At 43.2% G+C, this 27388-nt stretch overlaps 1 protein-coding gene across 2 annotated transcripts in view; it reads left to right on the forward strand.

The window, feature by feature from the left end:
* The window catches only part of NUP93 (nucleoporin 93), a 127833-nt gene that overhangs the window by 41131 nt on the left and 59314 nt on the right, over positions 1–27388 (forward strand). For both annotated transcript variants that reach the window (XM_084812092.1, XM_084812093.1), the window contains one exon: positions 22043–22105. In XM_084812092.1, the coding sequence (XP_084668218.1) occupies positions 22043–22105 (63 nt within the window). The remainder of the gene's footprint in view (positions 1–22042; positions 22106–27388) is intronic.

Consider the following 27388-nt stretch of genomic DNA (forward strand, 5'->3'; position numbering starts at 1 on the left):
GTAAGGGTTAGATAAGGGGTGCAGAACCTCTTTCAGCCTGAAGGTCAAATTTAACTTCAGAGAAGCTCTTGGAGGCTGGATTCCAGTTGTAGGCAGAGCCAAAATACAAAAACTACCAGCATATTTCAGCTTAAAGCTCTTACTGCCAATAACTAAATCTTGGGAGAAGCACTGCAACCTTTTAGAATGGGGGAAAAACATGCAAAAGCTGGGACACCAACAAACTATCAGGAGTGGGTGGCAGAGAAGTGGGAACCACTTGATGATGAGGGGAAGGGGTCATGGCCATTTAGGGAACCTGGATTTGGATCCCTGGTCTGAGGTTCAACACCCCTAGGTTAGATCATAAGAAGAGTCTTGTTGGATCGGACCAAAAGTCCGCCTAGTCGAGCATCCTGTTTCCCACAATGGCCAACCAGATGCCTCCTTGAAGCATGCAAGGAGGTCTTGAAGATAATAGCCCTCCCCTGATGTTACTACCCTACCAATAACCACATGGAGTTGAGTCAGACCATTGGTGTGCTTAGCTCAGTACCATTACTGGCTCTCCAAGGTCTTGGTCAGAGGTGCTTCCCAGTCCCAATATCTGCAATCCTTTAACTGGTGATGCCTGGGATTGAACCTGGGACCTTCTGCATCAAAGCAGGTACTCTACCACCTTGCTGTGGTGGTCCTCCAGTGTAGCTCAACAGGCCTGTTTGCTTCTTTACAAGGGCTTCTGTTCCATCTCTGCTTCCTACCTGCCCAGAATACCCTGTGCATTCCTGTGCCCTGGTACTTGCCCTGTAAGCTTCACCACCTTCGTGGTCCCCTCTTCTTGTCTGACATCTCCTGCCCAGTTCTGGGCCCTGACAATCCTGCTTATGGCCTTGATGAGAATCAGAATAAATTATGCAAGACAAGCAGAACATGCAGAACACGTTTGTTTTGTTTGCATAACTGATTCATTTACAGAATTCGATGTTGTGTTTATTGCATAAAATGCCGGTGTCTTTGGCACAGAAACTGGATTCCCTGCCCCTTTTGTTCAGGGTGTTTGCAGTACTGAGCATGAGTTGCTAAAACACTACTGCTGTAGACGACTTGCCCACTTATTGAATCCCTCAGAATAAAGAGGAGGGGTGCTTGAGTTAGATCTTCTTAAAGGAGAAATCCCCTTTTCCTTCTCTATTGCACCTGAAACTGGATGGCATTTCCTGAAATGATGGCATCTAGTTAAATTTCCCTTTTAAGAACATTTGTGCAAGAGAGAGTCAGCTCTCACCCCTGAGACTGGTGGTACAAGGCTCCAGCTTCTGAGTACAGCATCGGTTTGATCTGAAATGAAGAAGCTTGTTGCATTGACAAAGGAACTTTTCCCCTAGGATTGCCCCTGTCGTGGTAAAGTGAGCCAAGGCTCAGCTTTTGGTAATTTCAAAGGAAGGTAGTGTGAAGAGACCACTTGGAAGCTTATGGGCCCAAGAGCCAATCTCTGGCGAGCAGTGCCTCGCTTGGCCTTTGAAATGGATATGTTTGAGTCACCGAGTACATGCTATAACTTTACGGCAACTGGGATTCATGTCCTTATTCTATATTGCATTTAGCTGTATAAGATGCTTTACAGTATCTCTGCTTCTGTTTTCCACCAACCAAGGAGCTCGTCTGGTTCACCCAGGATGGAGACAGTTTTGAGTTAATAGCTGGGTTTTATATTTTTTTAAAAATGGAGGATCAACAGTTGCCTGCTACTTCCTTGTTCCCAGTGATCCTACCGTCGCTGAAACCTGAAACCATCATATCAAATGGCAGAGCTCAGTTAGAATGTCTGCAAACCCTCCTCCTCCTCATCTTAAGACTCTGACTATGCAGACATCCTGACTACAACATCCAGACAGCCCTTTGTCCCACCCCTATCCCCCCACCCCTGGCCAACGTAACTTTTTTGGGTAACTTTTCGCCTGATGAAGATATCTGGAGCAGGGGTCCCCAACCCCTGGTCCGCGGACCGGTCCCGGTCCGTGGCCTGTTAGGAACCGGGCTGCAGCAGGGATGTGGGAATCCCCCTTACCTTGGGTCCAGGGGGAGGGGAGGCGATCCGCCCCGCCCCCCCCAGAATACTCACCAGCCCTGGCCGGCTCCACTCCGCGGCGAGTCCGCAGAGCTGCCAGCCAGCTGCGGCCGCTGGTGGACTTACAGCCGCTGGGACGCAAATGGCGTCTGCGTGGACGCCATTTGCATCCCTGTTCTTTAAGTAATAGGCTACATAAATCTTTACATAGCCGATTACTTGAAGAACAGGGACGGAAATGGCATCCGCTACGTGGACATCATTTGCATCCCAGAGGCTGGAAGTCCGCCAGCGGCCGGAGCCGGCCGGCAGCTCTGCAGACTCGCCACGGAGCAGAGCCGGCCAGGGCCGGCAAGGATTCCGGGGCGGGGGGACGGATCCCACACCCCTACTGCAGCCCGGTCCCATCCTCCCCCGGTCCGTGGAAAAATTGTTTTCCACAAGACCAGTCCCTGGTCCCCAAAAGGTTGGGGACCACTGATCTAGAGATCTCAAAAGCTTGCACATTTTTTGTGATCATTGAGTTGGCCCAATAAAGGTATCATACTATATGGATTTTGGAATTTGACAAGCTTGTCAACTGTTGAAATCCACCCCAAAATCTCATAAGTCAATTGCAAACACTCAGTGTGAAATTCACATTTTAAGATGGTGCCTTGTTTATTTTTATGTCAAGATGGTAATGTTTCCTCTAATTTGCCTTACACTATTTCTCTCCACCCCACAGCATTCACAATTGCAACTGAGAGATAATCATGTCTCCAGGTTTAGCATTCTGTCAACTGAACTGGACTGCCATTTATTCTTTTCATATGGGGTCTGGTTATGAAAATGAGAACTAATCCTTCAGGATGCTTATCCCACAGTGTTGGTTTTCATCACAATTACTGTTTGTGTTATATCACATGAACATTGTGATGTTAAAGAAGAGCAGAAAGTGGTACACAAAGCACTCAAATTATTTGTATGTATCCATGTTGTAGTGTGTGACTTTCCTATGTTCAACAGAGGATTAACCCCGTATGCTCACCACATGTCTCAGATGATATTGGATTGGCCTGTTCTTGTGGATGTGGCCTACGCTTCAGGGAGGCAGTTGTAGAGTGCATTGGTATAGTGAGCTTATTGCATAAGTAATAGTTGCATACTCCCTGAAAAAGACCCTGATGCTTGGAAAGATTGAAGGCAAAAGGAGAAGGGGACGGCAGAGGATGAGATGGCTAGATAGCATCACTGATGCAATGAATATGGACTTGAGCACACTCCGGGAGAGAGCGCAGGACAGGAAGGCCTGGCGTGCTATGGTCCATGGGGACACGAAGAGTCGGACACGACTGAACAACTGAACAACAACAACAACAATAGTTGCATGAATGCACTGAAAGTAATTAATTAACAAAAGGATAAGTAACCCACTGCAGTCAATATGTTTGTGTGAAGAATGCATTATACTGTTCGAGAGGCTGGCCTTAGTTGTTTTGCTGCCCAAGAAACATTGACACTAATTTCCCTATATATTTGCATGTTTTCCCTTTCTTTCTCCTGCCCCTCAGCTGCATGGCATCCTGGTTAGCCATTTACCCCTTCCCCGTTACAGTTCCCAAATGTAGACTAGTCACCCCTTCCATCCACAAGTTCCAAGATCTATGTCTTTAGAACCACTCACCAGTCCACTCTTCCTTCTTCTGGGGTTCTTGGCCTTTCATTATTGGGTCGGCCTTTATCCAGACCTCCCTAGAGAAGAGTGTACTGGTATCCATTCCTAGCATCCTTGTCTCCCATGGCGTTACTGTAATCTGGAAACAATTTAGACTGGAAAGTGATCCTAGATTCCTGGGATGTCTGGAAAAGGGGAAAGGAGAGCGACTTTGATATCCCCTAAAGGAGTGCTAGAGACCAACATCTCTGTTGCCATCCCTTGCTGATTGTCATATTAAGAAGCTGCTTGCTTGAGTGTTCCTGAAAGATTTCTGGAAGGGAATATGCGCTGGGGCTCTCCTCACCCTGCTCCATAGGGTTGCTCTTGTGACTAGAGCAGGGTGAGGAGAAGGTAGATTTCCAGATCTTTTGGACTTCAACCCCCTGAAGCCCTTGCTAGCATGGTCAATGGTCAGGAATGCTGGGAGTCAGTTCTAAAAATTCTGGAGATCTACCTTCTGCCCACCCCTGAATTTAGAGAACTGTTTCCTGCTCATGTCCAGTTTGGTGATTTCTTTAGTCTGATAAAGACTTCTTTAAATGTACAATGTATTGGACAAATTCAAAAACAAAGCCACATAGAGTTAGGTGTTTCCTGTCGCTAAACATTTGTAAGAGTCACTTTAGCAGCATATCTTTAAAATGTATGTATTATTTTCTAATATTTTATGGTATAATGTTGATATCATTAAGTATTTACCTGCCCTGAGCCCATGCAGATGGGATAAATTATAAATCCAGTAAGTAGAAATCAAATGTCTGACTGGAAATTTCCAGTTCGCAATGGATTGTCACAATTTGTTCACCATGGAATACAATTCTGTTGCAGAACTCTCTCTCTCTCTCTCTCTCTCTCTGTGTGTGTGTGTGTGTGTGTGTGTGTATTTTAAACCAAACAAATCTTTAACTCTGCTCATGAGTTCACTGGCTGATCCTTAAGGGTTGGCGAAGAGAGCTGCTCAGTAATGAGTATTGTGCATTAATGGACAGCATGAAGCCATTAACTGGGCTTTGTAAAATGTTTTTTTATGGCCTTGTATCCTGTATATTTGCCATTGCATCTGTTAATACTTTGGTGCTTTTATTTTTCTTTATGATGGGGGTGGGGTGAGGCAGGATGGAGAGGAGGGGGAACACCCATTTCTCGATTCTTCTCTGGATTTCTGCACTGTAATGATGGCACCATCACCTGATTCCTGGAAGAGACTGACCTGACTTGAATCATGGGGTGACTGGCTCTGTTCGTACGCTTTCCTCTTCAATCTTTTGCATTTCTCCCTGTGTAGTTGCACAGTTGCCACCATATAGAATTTCCTGTTGGTGACAATGACCAGTATATGCTTGGTATGTTACACACAGCCTTTTAATTTGCTAAAGATTTGTGTGGCATCTGAAGCCTTTTTGTGTATGGCATATTTCCTCCTGTGTACCTTAGTCACATGCCTATTACACATGATACACCTGTGAATTTCAAGCAGTAGTTTAAGCTTAAATACATGCTTTGAAATAATAATGAATGTTAATGTATCATGTCGTGTTTGGATGTATACCCTGTATGTGCCTGTAATGAATGTGAGTGTGTGAATTATAACACACACACACACACTATGATTATTTATATAATATATCAATACTTTATATTATCCAGCTTGTTAGGCAGTACCCGAAGCTAACCGTGACACGACCAAAACTACTTTAAACCAGCAGAGAATACGAGCGACTTATTTTAATGAACAAAGGTGCCAATCAGTACACCAGCCATCGCTGTGTAAATGTGAATGTAGACATTGTCTCAGGGTCCTCCATTAGTCTTAAGATGGCAGAAGCGCGTTGCTCTGTAATATCTGGCTACCCCTTATTTCAGCCTCACGATATGTGCAAATGCATGGCGCCTCGCTCAAAGAATAGCTCTATAAACTGGTGTTACGATCTGTGGCCACAGCCCTGCACCTCCAGTGACGGCTGAAACGGTTATTAACCATGCAAGATGTCGGAAGTCATCAAAAATTCACATCAGAGTAATTGCAGTGGCATGGGTGGGGGGAGCCAAAGTCGAATCTTTCCCTTTGCTTGCCTCTCATCTCTTCCTTCCTTTCTTCCCCCCTCCCCGCCCTTAAATCTTACATGGTACATTCCGTTAACAATAAAATATCCTTCTCTAACCTATAAACACTCCCTTCGGTGACTGGTTTCACACCAGTGCTGTCCTTGGTATAGAATGGCCCTGAACAAATGCCATAGATGCTTTGCTGGCAGTGGTGTTCAGCTGTGGGAACAGCTGCCTTCGCATTGTCTTGCTGGACTCTTTGCTGTCTCAGCCGTATCAGAGCTTGCAGGAAGGGGGGGGTCCCTCTTGAGAAGAAGAGAAACTGCGAGCATTAATGCAGGAAGAGTAAGCGCTGGCCGAGACCAAATGCCAGGCATTTAAATAGCAGGCAGCTTCAACTAGTCATTTGAAGGTTTGTAACTTCTCAGTTCTGTGATCCACAGGTTAGGAATGTCTTAATTATTTTTGAAATGTATGTATATTTAAAATTAAGGACTCGGTCTTGAATAGTTTAGCTCTTTCTTACTATAGGTATGAAAGATACTGATGTGGATTGTTTAAAATGTATAGAAAAAACTGGGGAATTTTAGAAGAATAGCCCTCTGGTTTTTTTATCTTTGGATTTTTGCTCTTTCTAGCCTCCCCCCCCCCTTTAGATAGCCATAGGGTGGGGCATCTGTTGTCAGCTTTAGAAAAATCCCTCAGTTTAGTTGCCTTCTTAAAGAAACCTCTTTGTTGCTTATTTTCTTAACAATTTAAGCAAAAGTCAGGATTGTTAAGTTGCTGAGGCATAGCCTGCTGGCTTTATTAAAGATATTCCCATTCTTGGGTGGTAGGGTTTTCAACTATAAATATGTGTAAAATTGTTTTATGACTTGAGTTGTGGTGGAGATATATATATATATATATATATATATATATATGGCTATTTTTTAAGAAGCTTGCTTTATAATCTCACAAATCAATTGTGAAATGTGATAGAAGTCTTAATTTTTTAAAACCCCTCTTGAATTGTTTCCTGGTTTCAGAAGCAAAATCTCCTTTTCTTCCCTTTTATTAATTGAAAGTGCATTGAAATAAGTAGAGTTGATGGGCAACCACTTTTCATCTTGTTAAGTATAGGGTACAAGTCAGTACTCTGAACTTTGAATTTCATAGCCATGTAAAATAACCAAGGCAATATATTCTCAGTGCAATGGAGTAGGTGATGTGTATATATTAGCCTGTGGTTGCTCTTGGATCAAGTGAACATCTGTAATTTTGCTTCCACCATAATACAGTATTCTGCCTTAATGGGTAAGCTGGGTTGAGGAAACGTTTCCGTGTTATACCACTGCTGATGTGGTAAAGGCAGCTGAGAATTATCAGTCCAGCTGGGAGGTTCTACTCCAGAGGTGTGAAGGTGCAGACTTGAATGTCTGCTCTTATCACTTTTCCTTGCTCCGAGGGAAATGCGACAGCTCACTTGGCAAGCAGGTGCTGCCGGGTGGCGACATTGCTTGGCCAGTTGTATGTGTTCAGCCTGGTTTAAAGGGGCCGTGCCACAGAGGAACCCCTCAAATTCACGAAGAGACAATGAAATGTGCATTCAAAGATGGAGGGACTCCTTGCCACTGTTCCTCTGTGGGCAAATGCCTCAGTTATTCTTGCAATTTTGCACTGTATTTTTGCAAATTATTTTCCTTTGTCTGAAGAGGGTGGCAGCCAGAGTTCAAACTGAGCTCTGTAAATGAATGTATTGGGGTGGGAGGATTCCCCGAACCTCCTTAAAATTTAGAACCACTAGTTCCAGCTTTCTCATTATAAAACTATACTCTGGTTAACTTTGGGGTGCAGTTGTTGTTTTGTGTGCGTTTTAAACAGTTTAGGGTCATGTGCCTTTTTAGTGTATCACATTCATACTCTAGAAGAAAGGTTTTTTTAGTTGAAGTTTTTTTAAAAAACAACAACAAGGGTGTGGAGATGCATACTGTTGAAATGGGGACATGGAAACCTTTTGTCTTCAGTCTTTACCATGTCGGTCTCATGGGCTTAAGTGCAAAAAGTTTAAACCTGGGATTTCATTGTAGAAGTGGCATTTCTTCATAAAGACTCTACTATGTCACCTTTTATAGTAGGAAGTGGTAAAATATGTAGTTACTCCTAAATAATGTTTGTAGTCTCTTTTGAAGTAATGCTACAGTGTGTTAAATTTCTCCATACATTAGCTGAATAATTCAGTGTGTTTTATAAAACATATTAATATAAGTATGTACCATTTTTATAAGGCCAGATTCTTTTTTAAAAAACAAAAATAATTCCAATCTCATCACCACTTACTTTTAACTTTTAGTTAACAGCAATATTTCTCCATTAGACTGGAAGTAAAATTTATTCAAGTCTCTAGCCATTCATTTCTAAAAACACTGTTGTTCAGATAATGATCTGAATTATTTGCGTTTAATTTTCATGGGTGACTTTGTTGATGCAAAACATGAGATAGCTATTTAAAAGAGACTCCAGTGGTCCTAGATCTGTTGATTCCTCCAAAATACCTTCTTTTCCTAATATCTTGATAAGTGTGGCATTTTCATGCTTGCTGCCTCTTTGTTGTCTTCTCGCATGCGCTGTTCATACCAGCTGAATAAAATAGATCTTAGCTTTGAAAGTTAGATTTAGACCAAATCCCTTCAAGCCTATCAAATAATTGTAAGGACTGCTCACGAAATGACATTGTCAAAAGTGCCGCAGTGAGTGAGCCCATCTGTGTCCTGGTTCTGCATTTTACATTCTTCATTGAACTTGGTTATCATATTTCAATGCTAGCAAATCTACTGAGGAGGCTTCTTCGAACCAGGCGTTGCCCAGTTAGTGGGCGTTGGTGTGTGCAGATGCTGAACACTTGAAATATGGAAGGTTGGGGTGGGGGGAAGCGTACAACTCTTCCTTTTTGCCGAAACGGCAAGATCTTTAGTGCTCCCAAGGAGAGAACCACAAGCAGGTACATGGGATTGTCTGATGGCAGGAGAAATGCAGTATTTAAAGCAGTATTTAAAATCATTCAGTAGCTTTCAAGCTTAAAGAACCAGAGCTATTCTGGTATGAAAGCCTTTAAAAGAAGCCTTTAAAAGAAGTTTCTGTTTTCAGGCACAGGCACGACATCTTAATACAGATGGTATGAAGCCTTTAATATCATTTTTACAGTGGTACAAGAATATGCATGTCAGTACAAATCTGGCTATGGAAATGATTCTAAAAAGCTGCAGATAAGCATTTCTTACAGGGAGTCAGAGGGGCTGAATGTTAAAAAGAGGGGAGATGTCATGTGAATGGGAATGACATGGTGGAGGCTGAGGAATTGCCTTTTAAATCTAAGAAATTGAGTAGGAGGATAGAAGAACTGTTATAATGTTAATTGTTGGGTAGTTTCCCTAATGAGTAATATGTGTGGCTTTGGTGTGTGGGGGTTTTGGTATTGGTCAGCATTCCAGGAGAGATGTATAATAGGAGGGGCAATTCATTGATACAATCCCATTGAATCCAGTGGGTCTACACCAGTGGTGAGATCAATTATGCTAAGGGTTTTTTATCTAATTTGTGAGGATCGTTTGGCATCTACAATACGATGAACATAGAAATTAGATTTCTGTGCAGTAGGCGTAAGTGCATTTTTGTCTCCAGCAGTCACTGGAGAGAGATGTCATAAAAATATAAATACGATGATCTCCTTGTGGTTTTTTTGGAACTGCTTAAAATATGTTTGGCTAAGTTTTTCTTCCCCTTACCAATAGCTAACAGAACCTTTCCCTGATTTTATATTGGGAGCCAGACTCTTCCACATCTTACTTCCTTGCAGAAAGCATATTTCCAGTGAATTCCTACAAATTCCTAACCCATACCTGAATGCAGAGAACTAAGGCGGGGTCCTTAGTTGTGCCTTTCTACCCTTTGGACCTAGGGACACTACGTGAGCAGAAACTAAAGAGGAACACAGTAATTTGAAAAATCAGATTTGATTATTTTGGGGATGCTTGAAAAGGAGCTAATTTAAATCAGTTCTTTTTTTAAAAAAGCATACGTGTAACTACAGTACTAAAATGGCAGCAAAAAGCAATAAAATGGCGTCATGAGGGGAAATTAGTTAACTAGCTTGATTCAGGGCGTTCCCCCTGCTCATTCTGAGAAAGATGTTTCTTTTCAGTTATGGCTCCTGCCAGTTATGACCAATTTAATGTCCATTCTAGAACCAAAAATAGTTCTTTATTCTTAAAACAACAACAACACACCCTTGAATTCAGTTTCGAGTATTGGCTCTGGAAGCATCTTGAATATAATATTTGAAATTATCTCTCTCTTATTATGGCATTTCCCAGTTCAAAGAACATGTTCTCATTAAAACTACTTTATCCTACTGCCTCTGAAGAACATGTTACCTTTCTTTCAAACCGCAGTCTGTGGGTCCCAAGAGCCATGTCTTGAGTTCCAACTACTTTTATGTTATGAAGTTGGTGGGGTGGGGGAATCTAAAGAAAAGACCATCTTGCAATTTTGCACAGGGACCTTGTTGTATGGCCGCTCACAATAGCATGTATACAGCTAGAAGTATAATGTCTTGCCAGTTCTCAAGATGGCATGCCATAATTTTTCAGGCATTGATCTCAGCAGTTCTCTACATTTTGTGTATCCAGCACATAGACTGTAGAGTTTTGGGAGCTTTCACAGACCTGGCTTTACAGTGTTGCGGGGTCTATATCACCGAGCCCAGAGGAAGAGTGAAAACGGAATGTTTACTTTAAATCTAGAAATATATTTTCACCTGCACCGTAATTGATTTCTGCATCATCATCACCACCACCACCACTGCGAGTTATAACAATTTCTAGTACAGATAACATTAACAATTAGCCCATTTTCAAGTGACTGCAATACTGTCTAGAAATTTCTGAGCTTGACAGTAGCGATGGCAAATGGATCAGCACCTGGGTAATAACTTTTTTTGTCTGACAGTAGTAAATACTCAGTGTTCTGCTGAATTACCCCAACATTAGGTCTGAACCATGAACTGGGGTACAAATCGGGACTTAATATCTGCATAATGATGGCCTTCCAGAAGGTAGCAGGAGAGACGTTATACTGTCCCATCTTTGAATTCCATGCCTCAGAATGAAATGATTTTTAAACTAATGGTATTCAGGAACTGAGGTGAGTGTTGATTAGAACTTAGGACCAGTGAAGACCCTCTTCTGAAAATGGGAACTTGGGTCAAAGAAGTATATACGTGCACTAACCTTATTTTCTGTCTTTTCCTCATATTTACATAGCTCAACCTTTGAAATCATAGTACATTGGTTTATAATTACTCTGTTTAGCAGGGTATTAATGCAAAGGAGGAGCACTGAATGGGAGGAGTGTAATAGGCTCCCACGGATAGTTCTGAACAGAAACCTAGCACACACTCATGCATCCCATTCATGCACCATGTACTTTTAAAACTAAAAGATGTCTGGCGCTAATTAAGAAAATCTCAGTGCTAATGTATACATGTTTCTAATTTCAATAGAATTAAATTACAAGTAGAGGTACAGAACACCATAGATTGACCGACGTTACTCAATCCAACCATTTGGGATGGGTGAGGTTAGACGTTTCAGTTGGTAAATAAAATAAATCTATGAAGTTGTTTCAGAAAGTAAAGGTTAAGATGGCTGCCTGCACTATTGCTGCTATTGTCAGAAACACCCTCATAAAAATGGAGCCCGATGATGGGAAGATTTGTCCCGCCTCCCTTTTTTGTTTCATGTTTTCCTACTTGTTGCGTATTTCCTAGAGCAGATGCCCTTCCAAATGTCTTTTCTTATGCCAAACCAGTTCAGGGCAGCTGGCTCCATTTGTTTTGGACAACCCAAACTCCTTGGCTGACACAGGCCAATTGGATCTGAGCTTACACCAATATTAAAGGCAAAGCCCTTATTAGGTTTCCAGTTGTGATCTAGGCATCCATGCATTTGGTGTGTTCTGGAATGTATTGCTGCAGTGTAACTTCCATTCATTCCAGTGGGGCTTGTAACTTCCAGACAGTGGGCTCCTAGTGTTAACCCCTGCTTTTCTGCTGTAAGCCAAGCATGGAATTCCAGTTGATTGTCCACGTGTCAGGGTGGGGGTGGGGGGTCATGCGCTTTTTTGGTGTGTGCATCTCACTGTGTTCCATCCACACAGTGGGTGCAACATAGCCGAGTGGGCAGTGTTTTTCCCTCCCCTTTCCCAACCCCTCATGGTCGGCACACATCCTTTCTCCCAATGTTTTGAAGTCACTGCTTCTTAATAGTATTTTAGCACTAAGGGTTTGGGGTGTGTGTTTAAAAATATTCTTTAAAAGCATGTCTTTAGCACAGGGCAAGTGGACTGCAGCCTGACTTCTAAATGAACAGTAATTATGGGACTGTAAATCTTGACTTTTTCTGGTCAGTTTCAATCCCAGCTAGGAAACTCTCCTGCTTGTTTTTCTAGTCAATTTTAAACCTACACCTTGATTTTTTTTTCTGGGCAGTCTCACAAAGGGGCTAAAAAGCCACAGAATTTTGTTATATCCTTACCACCATGCCAAGTTCTCTAGGCATTTGAAGGGGGTCCTTTGAGTCATTGATTCAAAAGCTGTTTCTTCAAAGGGACCAGGGAAGACAGCAGTTGAAATTGACAAGATGTGTGTCAGTTTCACCTCCCTGTTACCTTTTTTTAAAAAAATAAAAGGGCAGCTCTTGTGCAATTTTGGAGTGCCTCTATTCCAGCATAATGAAATTATGAATTTTAAAAAAGAGAATTGCGGGCTTACAGTTTTGGCCTGCAGTTCCTACACATTCAGAAGTAAGTGGTGCTATGGTCAGTGGAATCTCTTTGTGCTTTATAAGCCTGGAGAAGCCTTAGGTGAGGGGAAAGGACTTGCTTTGCAGGATACAAAATGGCTCTGCAACCAGAAATGCACAGCAAACAATAGAGGAAGGAGGGGCACCCCCAACACATCTTCTACCTTCCCCAAGAACAGCTCCTCCCACTGTGCCTGAATTGTGCATTTTCCTGCTCACACCTGTTGAAAAATTGCTGAAAGTTATGCTGAAATGAATGGAGACAGCACAGCAGTCCTGCGTGGTGGGTCGTGTCCATCATCTGCAGTAAAGCAGCTGTTCAAAGGATTTATGCAAAGAATGTGAGTCTCTCCCCATCCACATGTACATTTCTGCTTTCAGTTCTACTAGGCTGCATTAAATCCAAAGATATCTCACCTGTCAGCCTAGTTTTAAACTGCTCATTTAAAAATCCCTGTTCTTGTTTTGCATATCACTTAGTTTCTTACAAAAGAAGCTACCACACTTGTTGACATAATTGCTAAAACACATTGTCTAACAATGTAAAACACATTGTCAAGCCTTGATGTTGTGTGTGGTGCATCATTTTGTTACTGTGTAGATGGGATTGCTGCCATATGCACATATTTATTATTCTGCATGCTCGCAAGCTCACAGTACAGTGAATGGAATCCAAACGGCCCGGTTCGGATGGAACACCAAAGCATGGTTTGAAATGCTGAGAGCCAGCCATCAAAGAGCCTTGCGACCACACCTCTCTTCTCCCCTCCCCTCCTCCCTATGCAACAATTTCCTCTCTTCTTTCCTGGTTTGAGGTGAGCCGTAGTTTGCTGTTTCGCCCAAACCAGCAAACTGTGGTTTGCCTTTGACCTGCAAACCAGAATCAGACAACAGTGTGCTGGTTTGAATAAAACTGGAAGTTATGGCTTGCCTCAAACGAGGAGGAAAGGATTGCTCCCAAACCCAGAGCTCCCTGAAGGTACAAACCCAAAGCTCCCTATAGGCTCATTCTTGTAGTGTCAAACCATGGTTTGGTGGTATATCGAAACTAGTTGAATGTCTAACCCAGTTTGGCTGAAGTCTCTGCAACTCAAGAGAGCCCCAGATGAGGGTTTTCAGTGATATGTACAGGGCAGGGCTGGTGTTGGGCATTTTGCCATTTTGTTGTGACTGTGCCTGAATGATTCACAAACACACACACACACACCGAATCCCTTTCAGAAGCTCCTGGGAGCATGCCTCTCGCTTCACCCTCAACTTCATGGATCGCCCTGAAAATGCTACTTATGTTACAAATGTGCTTGGGCTGGCTCTGGTAGGACAACTGGTTTCTTTCCCAGCCTTGCTCCCTACCCACAACTCTCTGCTCCTGATCTCCACTGCTCCACCATCAGCATGCTTTCCCTTCCTTTTTAAAGAATTGCATGCACAATTGCCACTCCCCGTCATGCTGAATGCTGCAGGAACCAGGATGCTGTAGTCAGAGGCTGCAATCCATTCATGAGCCTGCTCGTGTAATGAGAAGATAGCCCCCAAGTGAAGTTGGCACACCGTGCACGTGCCTGTGCATTGAATGCACATATCATAATTAATGGTTCTCGTGTTTAAATGATAAGATGGCTGTAACACTACAAATCCCCCAGATTATCCCTCTTTTGGCCAATTGCCATGCACCAAAGAGGCTAGAGCAATCGTCAATATTTTAAGGGATGTACCATGAAGTTTTAATGGAGCTAAAAAAGGTGAACAAAATGATCCTGAACATTTTGAGCCTGGTTGAGCTGGGGCTCATTTCCTTTCGCTGCTGGGAGAGTATCTCGGCTCACACACTGCTGGCAGGAGCAGTGCCCTTTAACAAGAGCATACTTATTTTGTGAGCATACTAGATGGGGTTTTAAAGCATTTCCTAGATAGGGGAGATGTGCTTACTGCCTTTCATTCTCGCTGATGATGTCCTAATGTTGCTTACATTCTTCGTTTAAAAGGCCATGTTTAAAAAACAACACTTGTTCTTGAAAAGGCAGCAGCACACGCATGTATCTTAATAAGCATGCTAAAGGAACATTGGAAGCATAAAGCCAGGCGTACACTTTCCATTTGGATACTGGGAGGGGGCGGTATAACACTATTCAACTTGTAAGGGGAAAGGTAGGGGTGTTCCACCTGGCTTTCCTGTAGCCACCCTAGGTGGGGGGCTCTAGCCAGGCCCCCTCTTTGCCACACCCCTGTAATTAGAATACTTCTTACAATTGAAAGGAGAATATATCCATTACGGGTACCCTCCAAATGCCAAGTCATAATGGCAGGCACATGTAGAGAAGCATTCTGATTGGCCACTCCCCAGTTCTAGATCTCCTTTGATCCAGATATCTAACAGAGCCTGAGCATCTTCCAGAAAAGAGGTAAAACTTTCTTATTGGGGGCAAGTGTTTGTAGCTAGTAGGAATAAGCGCAGTCTTCCCCAACCTGGTGTCCTCCAGGTATTTTGGACTTATAATTCTGAACATATCTGATCTTTGGCCATACTGAATGGGGCTGCTGGGAGTCGTCCAAAACATCAGGAGGGCACCAAGTTGGGGAAGGCTGAATAAGCAGAAAGGGCTTAAGGTTAGCTGCTGATCCTTTCTTTTTAAAGATTTTTTTTAGGGCTGCAAACTTTATTTAGTCTTGGTTTTTTTAATGATAGTAAATTGGCCTGACAGCCCCTGCACTTGTGTGGTATTGATTCATTCAATCAATCAATTAAAAAAAAGTAGGCAGAGAAATCCTATGGTTCCTTGAAGAGCATCCCATGGATCTTGGATATGTCAGAATCCCCCTCCTCAACCCATAGACACTCCTACATCCTTGGGAGAGGGGATCCATCATAGGGCTGTCCCCTCTCTCCCTAGCAGCCTCTGCAGAAAGCACCATGGTGGGTGCTTTACTGAGGCTGCTCGAACACGTCAGGTAGGATGAAAAGGGGGTGTTCTGGTGGGTGGGGAGAGGAGTGGCCAGGATCCACAGGCTTCTACAGTTTCTCTGTCACCCTTCCCACCCTGCGCCAGTAAGTGAACTAGATGGCTCAGAGGCCTGCCTAGATTATTTTTATTTTTAGGAGGAGGAGGAGGAGGAGAAATGGGAGGCAGAATTACCTCTGTTGATCCTCCTGCCTTGCCTGGCTCTCACCGGAAGGGTTTTGAAAAGAGAGAGGGCTTCCATCTCCATGCCCTCAGTCTGTCGGGAGTGCAATCCATAGGACTGTGCTCTAAATTAATTTGAGTTGCAATCTTAGGTACACATTCAAGGGATCAAGCCCCATTGAATGCAGAGGGACTTACTTCTGAGTAAATATAAATAGGATTGGGAATTGTGTGTTGGTTGGTGAGAGCCAACTTCCATTGGCAAGGGCAAATTTTAACCAGTTAGAGATGTGAGGTTTGAGGGTATTTTGGTTCTACTGTTACTATGATAAGGAATGAAATATTAAACACTGTCTTTCTTTCCAACAATGAGTCATATCTTTTGTTTATGAAATAATCTACTTCCTTCAGAATCTAAAAAAACACCTACTTAAATAAATGCAGTTATTAAACTTTAATTAAGTAGTTGGTTAAAAGGCAGATGATAGCTCAATAAAATTCTTTAATCTGTTGACAGCCCCAGGTTTTCTTGTCTCTGAGTTTCTAAACACTAAGCATGTGGGAGCAAAACAGACTAATAGTCCAAAGAATTAATATGTTGTCCTACCGTCATAATGTTTGCATGCATCTTAAGAGGTGCAAATGTAACGAGGTCAAGCATAAATGTTGGAAGTAGCCTTTGCTCCCTTTGCTGGCTGTGTGTGGCAAGATTGGCATTCAGGCATGCACATGCTGGGGGAGAATGGCACAAGTTAATATTGACATGGGATGACCTAATGCCTGGTGTTGGATTTGAGAGTTAGAGGACAGCATTGTAGCCCACTGGAGGGAACCAGAAAGTGACAAGCGCCAGTGCTGTGGCCCAGCCAGGCAGGATTTAGGGGTGAAGCCAAGTAGTTATAAACTGTTTAGGCCATACCCGATGATCCGTAACCTTTTCTCCAGCCTTGGTATATAGCAGTCCTGCCCTTGTTTGCTTTGTGCCATACTTGTATCAACAGTCTCATTATCTTGGGAAGGATTGGACTCTGCCTGATACTTAAATAATTCTTAACCAGTCTTATTTTCTTCCTAACAATGCATCTCCTATATAGCATTGTTTAGTAACCAAGCCCCTTTTCTTTATGGTGTCTCCCATTTTCCCCCTTAATATTTAGTTTCAGGACTGCTTCATATAAATTGTTGTAAGACTCGGATCCAATATCGGAACACAAAATACTTGTATCCTACATCAGGTCTGAAGTATGCATGCCTGTATATTTTTGCTGTTTCTCCCTTTTAAAATATAAGCAAGCAGCTACCCAATTCTTTTCCTTCTTCTTGCCTATGTGTGTTTTTAAGCAGCAAAAGATACACGTGCATCTCATCTGATATCTGAGGCTTGTGTTTTACAGTTGTGGATCTTACTAGAGTATGAAACAATTTTTATGTGGGCTGTATTGCCTACTTAAGCCTAACCTAGGGGGTCTCTCGATCTGTTGGGACTGCAACTCCCATAATTCCCTGGCAGGAATCCATCTAGATAGCACATGGGTGCAGCTTGGGGCCAAAGTCTAGGGCTTTGCAGCCCAGTCCCCCTGCCACGATCACCTAGAGAGCAGCATGTGATGAGGACATCAGGGCAGCAGAAGCAAACTCTATTTTAGTCCTGTAGTCATGATGGTGCTACGATTTAAGTGAATTTAAATGTGAAACTGCACATGCTCAGAGAATTATTATCATTTTTAAATCAGGGATGGCAAACTGTCTTTTATTTGTTTATTGCTCTAATATATCGGGAATGTAGAAGCCATGGTAAAGCATGGGATAGCGGTTGGGGAGTGAAGAGAAAAGTGAATTGTGTGCTCCATAACAGAAGTAATATGCATACTTATCTAAAGCCCCTACCCCCGTAAAACCAGTAGCTCCAGCATCTAAAACTACTTAGCTGCGCCACTGGGAGGGCACCAGGTTGGAGAAAGCTCGCCTAATATGCCCAACAAAAAGTGCTCATTCTAATGATGGATTTGACAAGCAGAAGCACATCTCCCTGGGGCGTGTCCTGTCCGTGTACTTGAGTATTAAGAGTTCTGCACACCCTTCCACGCTTTTCTGTGTTCACTGCAGTGCACCAGAAGACATGCCTGCCACATGAAGTGTTAATTGGGCCTCTCTTGACGCTTTAAAGGGTATGAACAGGAATACCTATTGTGCCAAGGAAATCCTATTTCCCTGCTACAAATAAATTACATCCTTAATTTGCATGTTTTATTCTGAACCAAGTAGCTGAATTTTTTTTTTTTTTAGCTGCAGAATGCTGTTTTCCCCCTTCCCCATTATATGAGGAAGGAGGTGACATAAAGGCAGGCAGAGCTAAATCATGAGAATTATATGAAAAGGAGTGCATGATCAAAGGCGAAGAGAGAGGCACCTAGGCAAGGAACAGAACGTTTGCCCTTGAATGCAGGAGCTATTATAGGCACTGCTTGTGTCTTTTGCAACATGCACAAACAACCATGCAGGCAAGGAATTTGTTTTTTAGTGTGTACTTGGAAGTCTGTGCCGGGGGTCAAGCTTGCATCAGCGATGAGATTCAGTATCAAATTCCATATGTGCAGAGTTAGAGGATTCAAAAAGGCATTAAATTGAAGCATCCATGTAGCCAGTTACTGAATGATAAGTTGCTAAACAAAAGTCATTCAAGAACTGCAAAATGATGCTTGTGACGCTGTTGTGTCCAGGGATGGGGGGGGGGGGGCTCTTGCATATTGCAAGGACTCAAGGGGAACATGGTGGGTGTCTCAATGTTTTGCAGACACTGGGTGTCTTGCTGGGATCCTGCTCACTGAAGCCCCACCAGGTTTTGCCCTCACTGCAAGCATCCCAGGAGCAGCGTGCTTGCTTATAGGAACAGAATGGCTACCCAACGTTCTTGTATAGATGATTCTTGCAAGGGAAGTTCAGTCGTGGCAAGCTGTCATTCAGGGAAGCTTGTTCACCATTCCTGACTTTTCTCTTGCAGGAGCCCCTGAGCAGCTGTTGAGGAACCCCAGTATTCCCCAGAACAGAGGTGGAAAAGCACTGTGTTAATTTACAGGGCGCTTGATCAACAAGCTCAAAGCTGCTTAACAATACCGCTTTAGAAATCACATGACACGACACCAAATTTGAGGCTCCTCTCAGATCTCGGCCATTTTTCCTTGTGCAGTTTCCGTGCTTAGGGATTGCTATGTACTTTCCCTTTGGCCCTCGGCTGGTGCCACGTTTTCTCCTCTTCCCTTCCTTCTCTCATCTTGTTCCTTCCTCACACTCCCTTTGCTGCATCCCTCCATTTTTCTACCGCAGTTAAGAAGAGACGGAATGACACCTTCTCAGCTTCTTTGGCTAAGATCAAGTGTAGGCACAGAAAAGGGAACACACACAATTCTGTCTGGGAGCTTATGTATCTCTGGATTTGTTTCCAGTCAGGCAAGGTGGAATGGTTCTAACACCCCATTCTGTATGAACTCACTGAATCTGGGGTGACAGCAGTAGAGGCTGGTGGCTCCGATGTCAGTGGGGCGGTGAATCCGCTCCGGGTTTCAGTCAGCGCTCTAAAGGGGCTATCCATAGCCCCTTTAGAGCGCTGACTGAAACCCAGAGCGGATTCACCACCCCACTGACATTGGAGCCACCAGCCTCCACTGGATAACACTGAGGCTCATGGAACATGGCAAGCACCCCATGTGAACCCCCTGAAACGCTACAACAGGGGTGTCAGACCTCTTTCAGCCTGAGGGCCAATTTCGATTTAGAAGAAGCTATTGGGGAACAAAAGGGGCAGGCCAAAAAATCCAGCCTATTTTACCGTCAAGCTCTTCCAGCCAGCCAGTGAGCCTTGGGAGAGGCCTTTCACCTTTTTGGAATGGGGGGAAAAAACTGCACAAAAGCCAGGAAGCCACCGAATGATCAGCGGTCGGTGGAAAGGGCCACAGCCATCGGACGATCCATCGGATTTGCCTGCACTAAGGAGCTCAAGATCCTCCCCCTATATACCTTATTCTCTGCGCAGGCTGGCGGCTCTGATTTTGGTGGGGCTGTGAATCCATTCCGGGTTTCACACAGCGCCAACCAAACCCCCAAAAGGAGCTATCCAGTGTGCTGAACCTATTCTGGGGGGTGAGGTTCAGGACCTTGGATAGCTCCTTTAGAGTTCTCGCTAGTTCTAACTGAAACCCGGAATGGATTCCCAGCCCCACCGAAATCAGAGCCCCCAGCCCCCGCTGCCTATTCTTCTTCCGGTGTGCTGGGGTGAGCAGTGGGAGAGCATCCCTAGAATGTATATCTACGAGCATTAAAGGTAAAGGTGTCCCCAACCAGTCGTGTCCGACTCTAGGGTGCGGTGCTCATCCCCGTTTCTAAGCCGAAGAGCCAGCGCTGTCCGAAGACACTTCCATGGTCATGTGGCCGGCATGACTGAACACCAAGGTGCACGGAATGCTGTTACCTTTCCCACCGAGGCGGTACCTATTTATCTACTTGCAATTTCTTGCTTTCGAACTGCTAGGTTGGCAGGAGCTGGGACTGAAGATGGGAGCTCACTCCGTCACGCAGCACTCGGGTCTCGAACTGCTGACCTGCCGACCTTCCGGTCTGCAGTTCAGCGTCTTAACCACTAAGCCACCATACCTAGACTGTATTTATTTATTTACAACACTTGTATACCAATCCGCTTCTAAACAGATTCTGGAGTGGTGAACAACGAGAGATAAAACAATAAAAAGCAAAAAACATGATATTAAATTATTCTTTTTAAAAACAAAGTGCCAATAAAACTGAGGCTGGTCAACAAGGAACGCTTCCTGGCCGTGCCTCCGCCCACAAAGGCCCAGCCCTTCTACTTGCGTCTTGTGTTTCAGGGTTGCTCCTAAACTGTCCTCCTAAATCCAGGTTTAAGCTAGGTTCTTAAAGTGGATTTAGGAGCCCCATGGGTCCATTTTAACCAGGGCTGATGGATGATGGATGTAACAGTGAAGTCTGGTGAAGGTTGACCATGTGCAAAAGAGGTGGTAGTGAGGGTATGGAGAAGGGAGGAGGGAGTGTGCCAACTCATAGCCCAGCCTTTCCCAGCCTGGCATCCTTGAGATGTGTCGGACCACAAGTCCCAGCATCCCCCAGCCAGCCCTGTAGTCTAATACATCTGGAGGGCTCCAAGTTAAGGAAGGCTGTCCTAGCCTGTTCTCATAACCTTCAATGAGATTCCTAGCGAAGCAGAGCCAGAATCCAACAAAAGTCGTACTTCGAGTAAACCCATTGAAAGGAATGGGACTTAAGTTAGTCATGTCTAGCCAAAGTCCCATTCAATTCAGTGGGTCTACTCAAAGTAAGACTTTATTTGGATTCTACCCCAGAAGTTTAAATTTGAGTTTTCCATATTTAAATTTGGACAGAGTGGCCACTGTATCACACCGGCTCTCTTTTTGAGCAAGTCATTTCCTGCTCTGGAAATGGGGATATAAATCCAGGATAAAGAAATAAAATAGATATACATGACAGAGAAACAAACAAAATACTAGATTTCCTTAAACCTGCAGGTTGATGGCTGCCTGGCTGCCTGCCTGCCTGCTTCGGTATGTTCCCTTGTGAATAAATAAAGTGGAAAGCAAAATGTGCTAAATAAATGACAGGCTGTTAGGCCTTGCCTAGAGAATTGGCTGGGGGCTCTGGATACGTTAAACACTTCCAAAATAATGTGATAGATACACAATACAGAGTGAGCTAAAATAAAACTGCTTTGGAGTTCAGCTTTTCTTGTGCATCGACTGGCGGTGATGATTTCCGACTTCAGCTGTTTAGTTTGCTTGACCTTTTTTAGATACTTGCATGTCTTGCAGAGATTTGTGTGCTTAGGGGGACTATGCTCAGCCCTTGCTGAGTCATCCTTTCCCATTCATCCTTTCCCATTCATTCATTCATTCATTTATTTTTACCATTCACTGTGGTCAGGCAAGCTTATCACTATTCCTTGGCCCAGCACACTTTCATCCTGGAGTCCACCGATAAGACAGACTAGAAGCAGGACACTTTGCAAAAAGTTAATGCAGTCTTGAAAAAAAAAGAGGAGTAATGCATTTCCTTTTCACATGGAGCTTTATGGGCATCTTCCTGTTTTTCCACCTGAGTTAAATAACCTTTCACTTGAAGCGAACTACAAAGAAAGTTGCCTGTCCTTAAAGCAAAGCTTAAACCAACAGTGTATTAAGTACCAAGTGGATCTGGACTTAAATGTCAAGCCGATTTCTAACTGAAGCTGCCCTTCTTCTTTCAACAGGGATTCCTAAAAAATGAAAAAGATAATGCTTTGTTGTCCGCCATTGAGGAGTCCAGGAAACGGGTAAGTTGGGGAAGAGCATATAAAGAAAGCTTGAAAGTGATGTCTCATTATGTCAGAGGTAGCACAGAAAATGTCCAGAAAATTGTCCCTTACAAATAGTGTTACTTTGCATAGTATTTTTTTGTCATATAGGGGCAGCCGATGCAAACTACCCTATGCAAATTAGCTTGGTTTGCAGAGGGTAACTTGTGGGGTAGGCAACCTTTTCGAGCCTGTGGGCACATTTGGCAATTTGAGAATCTGTCCTGGGCACCACCCCAAAATGGGTGTACCACAGATTAAAGGCCTGCAGTCACCTGCCATCTTTATTTCCTAAGAATGTCACTGAGCTCCATGTATGGGAAAAGAAGATCGGAGCAGCTAGAGGGCCTCTCTTTGCTTTGAAGTGATCCCAGCCTCCAGTGAGAAATATTATTTAAAGAAATAAAAAATAGGAGAGGTAGGGCACCTTGGCAGGCACTGAGAACAATATCCAAGGGTGCTCTGGTGCCCATGGGCACCCCGTTGCCTACCCCTGCCCTAGAGAGTGATCTAATTTAGGGTGTTTATTTTACTTGTATTTAGTAAATAAAACTAAACAAAAGTACTCCATGTTAATTTTTTTATCCAAATACACCACAAATATTTGACCTGAAATATTTGACGGGAAAAAGTAAAGCACACCTAATATGATTTAAATGTTATATTATCTAGAAATGTTTATTAGAATACTTGTTAAAAAAATTAAAGACAGTAGTGTGTACTTCCCTTACATTATTTAAATTTAAGGGAAACCTCCCCAAAGGTATTGCAAACTGTTGACACACAAATCCGTTTTAGCAACTCAAAGAACTGGGCATGAAACGCTGACAACCACTCATCTGCAACTTCGAAACTGCCAAGCTTGCCCACTATTGTATTTTCAGTTGGCATCCATTCATTGCTGCGAATGAACTTATGAAATGGAAAGTTTTCTGCAGAATAATAAAGGACTGGAAATATTTCCAGAAATGTTTCTGTTTTGGAAATTTTCTGCCCCACATCAGACTTTAGGCTTGCAAGATCTACTTTGCTTTTGACTATATTCCTGCATTCCACCCACTGGAGCCAGGTGCAAAGGAATGGCTCAGGCAGGCAGACATACGCTAAGAATGAAGGAACAGGGTGCCCTGAGCAAATGTTCAGCCTGGGAATTTCTGATCGGTACCAGAACCAAGCTCTCAGTTCCTTTCACTCACAAGTCTATTCCTGGTTTTCCCCTAAGCATTCTTGGGGATGGGCTGGTGGGGCTTTTTAGTTTTTGCAGTTCTTAGACAATTAGGAGTCCGAAACCTTTGCTGATCTACTGCAGTACCCCAGAGATCTATCAGTAGGTCCTGATCTGCCTTCTACGCATCCCTATGTTAGGAATTCTATAGAGAGGCCGGATCTCAGAGGTTTCCTTACAGCACATAGCAGCCATTTTAGAATTAGAATTCTTCTACCTGGTTATGTCATTGTCTCCAGGCACAAGAGCTCTCTGGCATCTTTAAAACTCATTCTTGTGCTAAAACCTCTAGTGCAAGAATAATGACTTTGAGCCTTAGAACTTAATACACTGTATAGACAAAATGAGAATGCATTTACATAGTGACACAAGAGCCCCATCCACACGACCAGAGGATGCTGAACACATGGGGGCCTGGGGGTGGTACCATTGCCTCTGACCTCCATGCAGTCATTGGCAATTCTACCCATATGCGTAAGCTCTGTGCAGAAGAGTCACTCAGGGCACAATCCTATGCATGTTTAGACAGAGAAAAGACCTGGCTGGGGAATGCTGGGAATTGTAGGCCTTTTCTCTGTCTAAAAATGTATAGGATTGCGCCCTTAATCTCTGCAGGTTGGTGAACTGACCCTAATTTCATTTATTTCATTTCATTTATTATGTTTCTATACCGCCCCATAGCCGAAGCTCTCTGGGTGGTTTCACAAAAATTAAAAACCATGGAAAAATACATTGTACAAAGTGCAAAACCATGTCTATAACAACATATAAACAGCGCGCACACACAGGCAACATATATCTAAAAACAAGTTTTAAACAATCAACCAAAGACAATCCAGGACCTGAATAGAACTCATCATATGCTGCCAATTGCCATGATAGTCATAGTCAGTTTATTTGCATATCGCATTTTCCACAATACATTGTGCTCAAAGCGGTTCACAAAAGAAACAAATTCAATAATCAGAATTAAAATACATTACAATACAACATAAACTCAGTTGCAGTTCATTTAAAACATATTTTTGTAAACTGCCCAGAGAGCTTCGGCTATGGGGCCGTATAGAAATGTAAATAATAATAATAATAATATCAACAATTAATTAAATGTAAGACATATCAGTAGGTCAGTTAAATAGTCCACTAAGGGCTCAACCCTATGGAGATAGTCGTCACCCTTCAAACTCGGAGGCAGACAACTATCCAAAGCAAGGTGGCCAGAGCACAAAGGTGATCTGGCATTTCTTGTCTGGACAGGTGATTTCACCTGTCTAGCCATGGAGCTTCAGGATGGGAGGGGTGGAGGCCGCGCAGCCCATAGAAAACTGTGTAACGCAGCTTCCGCAATCTTCTCCTCTCCCTGCCCCTGGGACCACCCCCTTTTCCTTGTCTCTGCACTCCGTTTCTGAGCGCAGAGATGTAGCTGGCGTGGAGAGCACCTCACTGGCTACGAAGGGGCAGGGAGTATGATTTCTGGCCTCCCATGTCAGAGACCTAACAATAAGGTTCCTCATCCACATCAAATTCACAGAAAATAAGGGAAAGGGGTAGGGAACCGCACAAGGTACTTCAGACAGCCCACCCTCAATCAGAGAAACACATCTCTCACCAGGGTCCTGTGCCCTGAGCAAAGAAAGGGCCCCCTTCATCTTCATGACATGTCCCCTCCTGCCATCCTCATGACCTTCCACCCTCACACCCATGATGCCATGCTTGGCACCATGAAGAGGCAAAGATCATGTCTTCAGTGGTGACAACCTTGACGGTGGGCCTTCTCCGTAGTGGCACCCACCCTTTGGAACACCCACCCTCAGGCAGTTCGGGAGGCAGAAAATGTGGCATCTTCGAACACCTCCTGAAAACACACTTGTTCACCCAGGCTTTTTCCCTGGGCTGGAATTAAATTAATCACGCTGCTCCATCTTCCTGCTCCTTGTATTGCTTTTATTGTAACTGGAATTGTTTTTAATGTTGTGTTTTTAATATTATATTTTAGATTTGATTTTAATATTTATATGTGAACCACTTAGGGATTTTATTATATTTATTGGTATATAAATACCACAAATAAATAAATAAAGTAAATTTAGACATTAGTACTCAATGCAGAGTCATGAGTTTGAATTGTGGCTATTTAACCCTTTTGCTCTCAAATCCCCTTGTAATAAAATAGCCAGACCGAGAGATCAGATGGATCACAAAACAAACCTTTGCAGTCACTGTAATTGTGTTCAGGCTTATGTCTAGTGAGTCTGTGAGTTCCAAATGGCATATGTGCGTGTGTTGATGCTGTGGAAGCATTGGTGGTTCCTAGTTTTATTTCCAGGCCTTCCCAATAGTGTGTTTTTGCACTCCCTCCCCCATCTGTTTCCTAGCCCCTCATGGTACCACAGCCTCCTCCAACCTGGGGCTCTCCAGATGTGTTGGTCTACAATTTCCCTGGCTGGGGGATGCTGGGAGTTATAGTCCAACACATCTGGAGGGCACCAAGTTGGGAGAGGCTACCTTAACATCACCTGAGTTGGGTCTGCTCCACTCTGTAAAAATGTAAGATTCTATTTCTAGGCAAGCCAAAGGCTTCACCCTGAAAAAGCTCAATTTAGCACTCAGTATAAATCATGCAAATCAACCTCCTTGGTTTGTAGAACTTCTCTTATTTGTGTAATGTATTGTGCTTTTTCTTTTCTTTTTTTCTTTTTTACTATTTTGCATAATTTATTTTGTTCTTGTTAGTCATAGGAAACACTGAGGACCACTAAGACTTGGTTTGGACACAAAGGCAGGATCCAGAGGCAAATCATGGATTAATTGACCTGCGAATTGTTGGGACAAATGCTGAGCTCGAGCCCTTTCCTGTTTCCATTAACAACCCTGGAATGCCATATTTGAAGGTTGCTTCTGTGACGTTTGAACAGAGGCACTGGGGTTGTGTGGGTTAAATAACCCCAAGTTAACCCATGGATTGTTCTTAATTAATTAACCCATGATTGGCCACTGGACACTGCAGTTACATCCAAACAGGGTCATTAGCTTCACCTCCAACCATGGGAAGTCTTATTCAGCCACTCCTCTGGCTTCTGAAATGTCAGCATGCATTGCTCGCGCACTTTCAAGTATATCTATGTAGCCCTAAGGGCTAGAATCTTAAACAAGAAAAAGAATCTGAGAATTCTCAATTGAATTTTGTCCCTTTTGAATTCATTCATTCATTCATTCAATTTTTGAGTTACCCTATAGCTGAAGCTCTCAGGATGACATACATAATAGAAATAAATACAGTAAAGTCAGTGATTCTTTTAAAAGATGTTTTTAAGTTTTAAAAGCAGCAACAGTAATTTAAATAATTTAGAATAATTTAAAAAGAAAAGAGAAATATCCAGGCAGCTAAAATACAGGAAAAGACCATTTTAAAACACAGCATTAAGCATATCATTAAAAAGAAAACAAGCATCCATTATAAATTCTTTTAAAAGGCCCAAGAAAACAAAAATACCTTTTTATTCTCCCAAGACTTTAAAAAGAATGTATAACTGCTGCTTGTTTACCATGTTCCGCACGTGTGCAAAATGATGGCGCGCATCCAGCTCTGAGCATCATCCATCAAAAGGGTCAGGCGATTGGTGAATGTAAAAATGGAGTTTTATCAGGAAATGAAGTAATCAAACAAAATAAGTGTGTGACAACGTTACTGGTATTGCCAACATTCGTAGTATTCATCTAAGATAGAACAGGTCCTTGCTAATATGGCCGTCTGGCATTCAGCCTCTTCTGTGTGCCAAGCAAGTCACAGCGTTGGCCTGAAGCCCATCCACATGGCTCCTGTCCTGCCATTTGGAAAGTGCACCTTTGTGTAAATGTTTGTAACCACAAAGAAATGATAAAGAGTCTTTAAAGCATAAGTCTCTACTCATTGAACCAGGTATGCAAACATATTACCCTGTCCCCCTCTTTTAGCTGTACACTATGTTCAGGGCACTAGTTTTAAAAACCTGCATCATGTTTCAGCATTTTCTGTTTCAGGGCGAGTCAAGAATAGT

Source organism: Heloderma suspectum, chromosome 8 (genome assembly GCF_057233095.1).
Source record: "Heloderma suspectum isolate Gila_16-S chromosome 8, 16-S_ref, whole genome shotgun sequence".
In the NCBI taxonomy this organism is placed as follows: domain Eukaryota; kingdom Metazoa; phylum Chordata; class Lepidosauria; order Squamata; family Helodermatidae; genus Heloderma; species Heloderma suspectum.